This window comes from Sphaeramia orbicularis, chromosome 17, assembly GCF_902148855.1.
Source record: "Sphaeramia orbicularis chromosome 17, fSphaOr1.1, whole genome shotgun sequence".
In the NCBI taxonomy this organism is placed as follows: Eukaryota; Metazoa; Chordata; class Actinopteri; order Kurtiformes; family Apogonidae; genus Sphaeramia; species Sphaeramia orbicularis.
The window spans coordinates 40,957,292-40,967,509 of record NC_043973.1 but is presented as its reverse complement, the minus strand read 5'-3'; the positions used below and the strand labels follow the sequence as shown (position 1 = coordinate 40,967,509).

At 36.5% G+C, this 10,218-nt stretch overlaps 1 protein-coding gene across 2 annotated transcripts; it reads right to left on the bottom strand.

Moving 5' to 3' along the window:
- Positions 1 to 611: 611 nt before the first annotated feature.
- Positions 612 to 9,952, bottom strand: LOC115436760 (caspase-6-like). 2 transcript variants are annotated; one of them, XM_030159682.1, is made up of 11 exons: positions 9,934 to 9,952; positions 7,731 to 7,774; positions 7,279 to 7,628; positions 7,155 to 7,189; positions 6,748 to 6,835; positions 4,844 to 4,890; positions 4,618 to 4,729; positions 4,362 to 4,489; positions 3,482 to 3,724; positions 1,322 to 1,533; positions 613 to 1,081 (listed from the first exon to the last, which is right to left on the bottom strand). In XM_030159682.1, exons 3-11 carry the CDS (start codon positions 7,619 to 7,621, stop codon positions 943 to 945), a joined length of 1,347 nt encoding a protein of 448 aa, XP_030015542.1. In that variant the 5' UTR covers positions 7,622 to 7,628; positions 7,731 to 7,774; positions 9,934 to 9,952; the 3' UTR covers positions 613 to 942. The 2 variants fall into 2 exon arrangements, with proteins under 2 accessions (XP_030015543.1, XP_030015542.1); XM_030159683.1 differs by lacking the exon at positions 9,934 to 9,952 and having other exon boundaries at positions 612 to 1,081; positions 4,844 to 4,887; positions 7,731 to 7,864.
- Between the last annotated feature and the right edge of the window lie 266 nt (positions 9,953 to 10,218).

Sequence of the window (10,218 nt, the reverse complement as noted above, 5' to 3'; positions counted from 1 at the left end):
CGATTGGTTAACTTTAAGCAAGATTGATGAACCAATCAGAGGTAGAGTAAGGCGGGTCATGTCGAGGTACATATTGCTAACTACAGGGTGTCCCATAAGTCTCCATACATAGGAAAAATAAATGTTTCTTGACATAAACCATTTTTATTTATATAATATGCTCTATATGACTGCCATATTGTCGGGAACACATTTCAATGCGTGTCCTCCACTGCTGAAGAACTATAAAGAAGAAATATAAAGAAATACATGTTAGAACCATATATGTATGGAATGTATTATGTCTCCTATGTATGGAGACTTATGGGACACCCTGTAGAGTTGGTCACCTCTGGAACTTGATTGGACACCTCAAGTGCCAGTGCCACACCAGTTGATTGACAGGTCACTGCACGTCCCGTGGAAAGATGGAAATGCGAACGAGAAAGGCAGAATAGTCTTTCAAATGTTATTACTGTTGATGTGATGTAAACTCATATATTTTTGTTCATTGTTAACTAAATATTGTTGTTTTGTAACATTGTTTTGTTGAATGATTTAAATTAACATGATCAAAACAAAGCATTCATTTAAACAACAACAAAGTATGCTAAAATAGTGTTCAGTTATTGAAAACCAAATAATTTATTTCAGTTTTACGACAGTGCACTTTTGAGTTTATCTGACTGGTTCTGATGTTTGGAAGAGAATGATTTGCGTGTTTTATTTAAGGTGAAGTATGAACAAGGAAGCTTCGTCAACTTCAGATTTAAGTATTTTATTTAAGTAAATGTTCAAAAAATGACTGAACCATGATGTTAGCCTCATGTTGAAAAACACTACACTGTTTTATGTATTCGCCCCCACAGTGGAATCAATAAAGTCATATGTACATCCCCCAGCCATGTCTCACATATGTAAATCCAGAGATGTGGGTCCTACAGAGGTTTACATTCAGCTCCATCAGCAAACAAATTTGAGAACGAGCCTCTTGGTGAGGGTGTAGTAGGGCTGTGGCATTTGCTTGTAGGTCAAAAGGTTTAGTTTGTTGACTTCCCTGTTCACACGTGTCAGAATAGTGAGGATGTCATCCATCTCTGAGCTGTAGGGAAAACATAGATCATACTTTAGAAATAACACAACATCCTGATCTCTGGCATATAAAGATGTGAGAACAGCAAAAAGAAAGGATATTTAAAAATTATGTTATTGAGCGGGGGGCACAAGTGTAGTAGGGCCAGAAACTGGTGTATGTGTGGTGACAGGCTCAAAACACTAAACACTCTTAACCAGTATGTTTCAGTTCATGGGGACCTTAGGTATGTGTGGTGGTGTTTCTCACCTTCCTGCTGATCTCATCAACTGCCTACACAGCTCCTGGATGTAAACGGAGCCTGTTGTTGTGTTCCTAAAAGACTTGTACCCTGGCAGGGTAGCCATGCCCATCAGGAAGTCAGCCTCAGAGGCCAGTGTCTCACATAACACATGCACAGATGCATCCTCCTCCAGGAGCCTCTGTCGTTTGTCCTCTTTGGAAGCATAGGCCACTGTTACCTGATTGCCATTTAAATATTAACTGTTATTAGTATATTTTCATTATCAGTCACAAACTTAAAAATTGCTAACAGATTCAGTCACACAGAGCATATACAGTAAATCTTCAACGGAGATGTAAAAAAAAAAAGCTAGAACTGATACTGAGAACAGGTACTATATACGTCTCCTCCTTGTGTAAAAAAGTCTCATGCTGCATCTCAGGGTAGAGCTGTAGAATGTTAAATTACAACAGTTTTCCAAAGTCCTTCTGAGCCAGTGTATATATTCATCATGGTAATTTGACGGTTTCTCATATGATGCCACTAAAGGGCTCAAAGGTCACACACACTGACATTTCCCTGGACTCCCGAATCTTTTCACCTACGTATGTATAAACCTAAATTCCAAAACAATTGGGATACTGTGAAAAATACAAATAAAAACAAAATGCAAGGATATGTAGATCTCATAAACCTATATTTATTTATTTTTTTCTGCTTTAACATGTAAAGTTTATATAAATATTTGAAGAGATGTACAATGTTAGAAAAAATTGGGTTATTTGAACTCAAAAGGTTTCTGAATTATGAGTTAAGAATGTTTATACTTAATCTAGAACTGTTTTGGTCTTTAAGTCCACTGTGTCCTGGGTAAATAATGTGACTGACACAATGATAAATCACATGAAAACCACTTCATTCTGTTAACTGAGGAATCTGACAATCTGACAATGTTGCTTATTTATTCTATAAAATGTTGAGAATCATTTTATCTGTCACAAGGTTTTAGTCAGTGTGTTGTGAGCATCAAAATCAAACTGGATTAATTTTTACAAAATTAAATTAAGTGGCCATTAAAACATTTGAAAGCTTTTGTTTGTACTTTTGTCAGTTTTCAGGTTCTTGTAAATTAAGAAATCACACGTTTTAAATTTTTTTAGGAAATGTGCCAAATTTTCTAGAAATAAGGTATGCAATTTTTGCAAAGGTTTTGCAAATACCTGTAAAACCACAGTGCTAAAATCAAGCAAAAAAAAAGAAAACATCTATTTTTAGCTTTCAGTGTATTGTAATTCAAGTTGTTTGAGAGGACACGAGACATCAGCATGTACTCCCTCCCTGTGTTTACAAGCTGTAGAAAATGTACTCTGTGATGTAGGGTTTTGCCTAATTATGAGTTTTTTTATACAGACTTACGAGTGCACCGACTAACATGTTTTCAGAGTTACAAGCCGTTGGTTGGTTGATTTTTTGTTTTGAGTTACGAGCCAAGTTACAAGTCAGCTTCAGATATGCTGCCGCTAGTTGTCATAGCTAATAAAAAGAACAATGTCTGAGGATAAGTGGGTGTTCTGGTGGCAGATCCTCCATCTCTCTGCTCACCACAGTGAGGTGAAAAGAGGTCGTCCAGAACGCGTCAAATATATCTACATACGTCTACATACATCAATATGCATTGGATATAAGTTTGATGTAAATTACACATAGGGTCTAAGCATGTTACTCATAGGTTAGAAATGAGTTTTGGATACGCTAGACATTATCAGATGTATTTCAACATATGGGGCTGGAATGGATTAATTTCATTTCAGTTAATTTCAAAGGGGTAAAAAGATTTCATGTACAAGCAAATTGAGTTACGAGCTCGGTCTTGGAATGAATTAAACTTGTAAATCAAGGTACGACTGTACAGGTACAGAAGTTAAATATGTGACTGACTGTTACAATTCTTTATTAGTGATCAGATTCTGTCGGATGTAACCTGTATGTGGTTGTGCTGCTTTACTCTCAACATGGAAGTTTGGAAACTTGGATTCACTTTTCCAAAAGAGCATGAAACTGTGTCAGGTCAAGGAAAGTGTGTCCAGTATTTTCAAATTCATGCATTTTTCTGTATAATTTTGGCTCCTGCAGCTATAATATGTTCTGTGTTTTGGAACTACAAATAAAATGATGCTGTACATCACCTGGGTCGTTGTCTCTGGTTGAGGCAGGCTAAACTCCCCCTGCCTTGGCTGTGGAGAACAGGGCAGTGCTCCCCTCTGGTAGCCGTCACCCTGACAGGCCTGGATGAAGAACAGTTTGGGTTTTCCTGCCAAGGTTGGAGCTCTGTCAGCAGCGAAGGGCCACCTCAGGTCTCTTAGGGAAACCATACACTCATCTGATCCGTAAACCACACCTTCTTCCCCACTGGAAAGCACACACACCACCTAAAGCCACAGAGGTATACTGTATTACGCTCCACTATACAGTAGATATTGTCCATCATGACTTAAATAGAGAGCTGAAGTCCTGGTCCTTTTGGAAAAATGTAAACAGCAGTCAATGGAGAAAGATATTTTTTTGATGTTTGATTTTTTTTTGTTTTTTTATGTTTGACTTGTGCCCTCATTTACACATAAGATAAATGTCTGCATATGACATGCAGTCTTTCTATATTTCACCTCAAACTTCGAGAGAAAGGTATTACAAGTATTGCAAGAGGTGGAAATGACTACAAATCTGGTCATACTGAAGCTGCAGAGACATTGTCAGAACAGATCTTGGACAGAGACAATTACAATGACATCACCTCTGCAACTCTCTGGTCTTTAGAAAATATTGTTATATTATATTGTTTTTACATTCTGCTACTTCCTGCCTAACTGCCAAACATCATATAACTTGTATCTCTCTACTGGCTGTAATACCATTTTTTTTTTTTTTTTTTTTTTTAAGTGAGGTCCTATGGGACATGACCAGAAGGGGTAGGACTTGGACCCTCTATTTTCACAAAATTCATCTGTATGAAAACACCTAGATGGAACTAACGGAAATGTCATATTTTATCATAACAGCTGTTATTACCAAGGCATCATGATCCACAAAATTCTCTCTGCCCAAGTTTTGTACTTTAGTTCGAATCTCATCTGCCGTCAAATCTTTCTCTACGTCCACCTTGAAGCCGAGGCGAGTGAACACTTCTGTGAGAGCCACTGTGACAAAACAGACACACATTAAATCTGAGGGTTAAGGTCCTCATCCCCAGGATGCTGTAGGCAATTAAAAGGTCAGTAATACACAATGAGGGAATAGAAGTAAACTCATTTTCAGTGGTACATACCTGTATCCATCTGACTTCCTTTTCGACGTTTTAATTGTATTCCAGTAAAGTTCTCAATGTTGATAATCACACACCATCCTCGAGGGTTATGAGTCAGAGTGTAGTACTCTGTCTAAAGTAAAGCACAGATAAAACATGAACAGAGAGATATAGAATATATATAGAATATTTTTTTACCAATGAATTAATGAAAGAGAGTTACTGTGTGTACTCTGTGAATCAATACCTCATCAAGAACAGAGATGGGTCTTGTAATTGCTTCTGCATTAGCTACTGCAAAAAAACAAGAACAGTAGAAACTAACATCACCGATAAAGGACAAACGAGGGCTGGCCCAAATGCAGTCAGTAATCAACAACAAACTGTGTAACTAAACTATGGTGTATTTCATGATCTCAAAACTCCATGCAGAGTCAGAGCATTTTCTGTTCTGGTCATACTACCTCCAGTCATAACATCACAATCTGCCCTGTGGGGTGATGTTAACTCAGGAATCACTCAGCACAAACGAACTGCCTTCCATTTACATCTTAGTTTGGAATTGTTAGCATTGTTAGCTCTCTTTCTCTATATTTCACTCAAGAATACATGACCAGTTATTTTTGTTGGGGTAAGTATACAATGATGAATTTACTTATCAGTGCCCTCAGTGCCCATGGGCAGACCAAGCACAGATTATAAACTTCTTGTGAATGCATACACACTGCTGTTGAAAATCAAGGCAGGTAAAAGAAATCTCTGAAGATTTCTGCATGAAGAAATATGTATTTAAGAAATCCTTTGTTTCAATTCGTTACTGGAAAATGGATATTAACATGTTATAATTACTGTATGCCGATCTTCCTGAAGCAGTGTATTCACAGTATACCACACCCTGTCCAAAGACCACTGGGCTCTGTGCATTGTTATGCACCTGAACTAGAGTCAAGGACTGCTCATACACATGATAGACATATTACATTAGCATTGCAAAAAGAACAGAATCATTATGGTTAGCGGGATATTCCAACAGGATGATGGGTTATAGTGGGTGGAACAAGAGATTCCCGATGAATAACAGCCAGGGAGATGGAGGAATGGATCAAAAATTTAACTGTGGTTCTCCGCAACATAAGTAAAGAAAATGATAAAGCCAAAACTGCCTTAATTTCAGGCTAATGGGGTTTGTGTTGTTGCATTCACTCAGCTAGCTACATCAGCTGTCAGCAAAGAGAAAAAGAGAGGACAGCATCCCAGAAGGAGGTGAGAAAGCACACAGGGCATAGTAAACCAAAACTAAGACAAGCAAACACAAAACGGCTGCATCTAAATCAACTGGACCCCCTGTGGAAATTGTAGTGTTGTGAAATGGCATTAACCCATAAAGACCCAAACAGCCACAGCCAAACAAAATCACCAACTGATGTAAAATGTTTAATACATGTTAATCCACTAATCCTATCAATGCATGTAAATAATTAGTGTAAAATGTAGTTTTTCATCTTTTCATGGTCATCAGATATGACCCATTCGGACGTTCAGAGGCTCTGTGGTTACCGTGGAAACAACATCATCTTCTACAACACTGATTGACCAGTAAAACCCATGGAGTTGGATCAATGACAGTGGATGGAGACACTTGTTTTTATGTTCAGTTGTTGATATCTTTGCTGAAAAAGTCACATTTTCGTAAGTTGTCTCTGTTTCCAATATGACCTTTGAATTTACTCTGAATTTCTATGAACATCTACATGACCAGTGAATTAAATACAGGAAAATATCTCATTTTCATGGAAAAAAGCAAAATACTGTGGATAATATTATAACAAATGGCACAAACGTCACTTTCTCTTCAGTTTTCTCTGTTTCTGATATGATAAACCTCAACTTTAATCTGAGCTTTTGTTAATATCTACATGATCAGTAAATTAAATATAGGAAAATACATGATTTTCACTGAAAAAACACAAAATAAGGAGGATAATATTACAATCAATGGTGATATATCACTTAAGGTTAAATATAGAGAAAGATTCATTTGGGAACTGCAACAAAAGGAGCACTGGGTCTTTATGGGTTAAAAGAGCAACACTCGCTCCCTGACCAGGCTGTCTGAAAGAGGCTCATGAATGTGTCTCTTTAGTAACATACCAGCATCTATGTCAGATCCACGTCTCACGTTGCCTTCCATAGGGTAGTTCCTCATGGGTAAACAGAGGTTGGTGATCCTGTTCAACTGCTGCAGCATTGCAAAACAATGAAAAAGGCTCAGCCATTAGGGCATGCTGCTGTTAAGTCTACATTTACAGGCATTTCTTCAGCCTGATTTATATAAAAACAACAACACCAAAAAAAACCTTAAGTACATTCTGAGTAACATGTTACAAGTATTACAGTGCAGCAGAATTGCACCATTTTCTGTGTTTTGTTTATATATCTTGACAGGTGTGCATATTTAAAGTTAATAATCTATCTTTTAATTACCTTTCTAGAAAAGGTAGAAGACAAACTGACTTAGAATGACTACAGTGCATTTCTATAATGAGGCAATAAATCACCTGGTTTTGCCCGTCGCTCTCTGGTGCCACATCATCTGAGGAATTCAAGAGATAAACAAAAACAGTATTAAATATCTTAACATAAAAGTGATATGATTTTGGATGCAGCTAAATGTTAATATACCTCTGTTGCCAGCTGAACTACTTTCTTGGCTTGGCCTCTGTGGATGGAGAGTGTAGTTCAACTCCATACCCTGTAAATCTGGGTAAGTCTCTTTAATCATTTCATCAGTTTTCAGGAGATCCAGGAAGTCTCTGCATCTGGCTTCACCTTTCTCCATGATTTTATCCACAATCTCAATAACCGTCCTTTCACTGCTGTCTTTGTTAATGCTCTTGATTATTCTGTATTCACGTTCAGTTATCAGCTCCTTTTCATAAACTTTGTCGAGGATTAACTGCTGATCTGCTGACAGAATTAACTGAATGGCTGTTTTATTATGTCTCAAAGTGTCTTTGGCTGACATGCTGAATCTGAGAAGAGAGACATAAAGAACAAAATATGTATAAGGCAAGAAACAAAAATTACATTAAAAAAAAACATATTTCATATTTTTTTGTTGTTTCTGTTGTTACCCTGGTTAGCACTGTCACAGCAAGTGGTTCCTGGGTTCAATTGCCTGCCGTCAAAGAATGTATGTTAGTTTTTTTGTCATCAGTCGTCTTGGCCAAGATCCTGGGGGTCAACGCAGAAGCCCCTTCAGACACTTTGATGGAATAAATGCAGATAATGAAGAAACACTGATGACACGAAGACACTAAGGCTGATATTTTTTTTTTTTTTTTTTACCTTTGAGTGCCTTGTTAATAACTATTTATGTAGCACTTGTTGTAGAAAGATTTCACAAAGCTTTACAAAATCATAAGTAAAATACATAGGCAAAAAAACACACAGCTACATATACAAGTGTAAAAACACATACACATGTATAAAACATATAGCTACATATACAGACACAGGCATAAAAATATAAATGCAAATGGTCATAAAACCCACCCCTAACTAAAAGCCTGTCTAAACATGAAGGTCTTCAGTCACCTTTTAAAAGACTCAATCGAATTTAAAGAAAACATACTGAGCTAACAAAGTATAGTTTTATACATGTCACATTACAAATGAATGTCAGTATGGCATGCATTGGCCATGGCATCATTTCAATAAATGTATCCAATGTCACATTTATTTCTGTAATTTTTTTGGACCCATAGCATGAACATAGACCTGACCCATTCAAGCAATCCCAGATCATAACTAGGAAAGCACTCAGAGAGTGCAGTGCTTATCATATAATGAAGTAAATGTATGTATGTATGTATGTATGTATGTATGTATGTATGTATGTATGTATGTATGTATGTGTGTGTGTATGTATGTAAGTAAGTACAGTATGTAAGTATGTATGTATGTATGTATGTATGTATGTATGTGTGTGTGTATGTATGTAAGTAAGTACAGTATGTAAGTATGTATGTATGTATGTATGTATGTATGTATGTATGTATGTACAGGGTGGGGAAGCAAAATTTACAATGAACATTTACTTGTTTTTTTCTCAGCAGGCACTACGTCAATTGTTTTGAAACCAAACATATACTGATGTCATAATCATACCTAACACTATTATCCATACCTTTTCAGAAACTTTTGCCGATATGAGTAATCAGGAAAGCAAACGTCAAAGAGTGTGTGATTTGCTGAATGCACTCGTCACACCAAAGGAGATTTCAAAAATAGTTGGAGTGTCCATAAAGACTGTTTATAATGTAAAGAAGAGAATGACTATGAGCAAAACTATTACGAGAAAGTCTGGAAGATACTATTAAAGAAGAATGGGAGAAGTTGTCACCCGAATATTTGAGGAACACTTGCGCAAGTTTCAGGAAGCGTGTGAAGGCAGTTATTGAGAAAGAAGGAGGACACATAGAATAAAAACATTTTCTATTATGTCAATTTTCTTGTGGCAAATAAATTCTCCTGACTTTCAATAAACTAATTGGTCATACACTGTCTTTCAATCCCTGCCTCAAAATATTGTAAATTTTGCTTCCCCACCCTGTACAGTATGTACATATGTATGTACATGTATATATGTATGAACGTAATAAGGTAATACTATTGTCTATATATTAAAACGATCATACCAATAACCTAGAGCCTATTACCATCATTCCAGTCTTATCAAAAATTGGGTTGGGGGTGCAAAACCACAAAGAACATAAGTTAGCAGACATGGTTTAAACTTGTCAATGTTAACATAATGTATTTACTTATTCTGCTGTCACAGAATATGGCGGTTTGAAGTTTGTTATGAGTAACGTATTAATGATCCCCTGACAGTTCAACTACAGTTTTATACACACTTTAGTTTAACTATAGATTTTTTAAATATATCTTTTCTCTAAGGTCAGACAGAGGTATGGTTTGTTTTACAGCCTCAGCCTGTTGTTTATCTTCTGCTGAATGCAGAAGGCGCCGGGAATAATAAACACGGTAAAACCATCTTCTGTGAAAACTGGTCATGACTCGATGTAAAATCATATATTTCTATAAACAACAAATACGTTTAACAGGAGACCTTTGGCGTCTTTAATCTGCTAAATGTAGACGCAGACTGGTCCCTGACCCAGACCAACTAGACCTGACTCATTAATACCTGCTGTGACTGTCTAAAATGTTATGGGTAAAATCTATATTTTGGAATAACAAAATATTATAGCTTGTATATTATAAATCTTGTACTAAATTTTCCTCAAACTTTTCCAGTCATATTGTACTTACCTTGTTCACTGCCACTGTTCGTTTCATTTTCACAACTTCCTTTGAAACCAAACATGGTTTTCAACCCTTGGCTCGTCATATCCTACGTCTGCTTTAACAGACACACCTTAAGAATACCTGAGCAGAAGTCAACAGGCACAGATGGCGTTGAAGTTTAATTTTAATAAATAAACAAACAAATAAATAAATAAACGCCTAAAACTAAAAATTCACTGCCTAAAAATAGGCAGTGAATGAAAAGAAATTACGAAGTACCAGTTACCTTTTGTAATGTGTTGACAACAG

Bases quoted from the DNA above. Each gene is read 5' to 3' on its own strand.
- LOC115436760 (XM_030159682.1), bottom strand. From the start codon at position 7,621: ATGTCAGCCAAAGACACTTTGAGACATAATAAAACAGCCATTCAGTTA. The intron at 4,490-4,617 runs GTATGTACCACT...GTTTTGTCACAG, and splicing joins AGGAAGTCAGATGGATACAG to TGGCTCTCACAGAAGTGTTC. The intron at 1,534-3,481 runs GTGATGTACAGC...AATGGCAATCAG, and splicing joins AACCAGAGACAACGACCCAG to GTAACAGTGGCCTATGCTTC.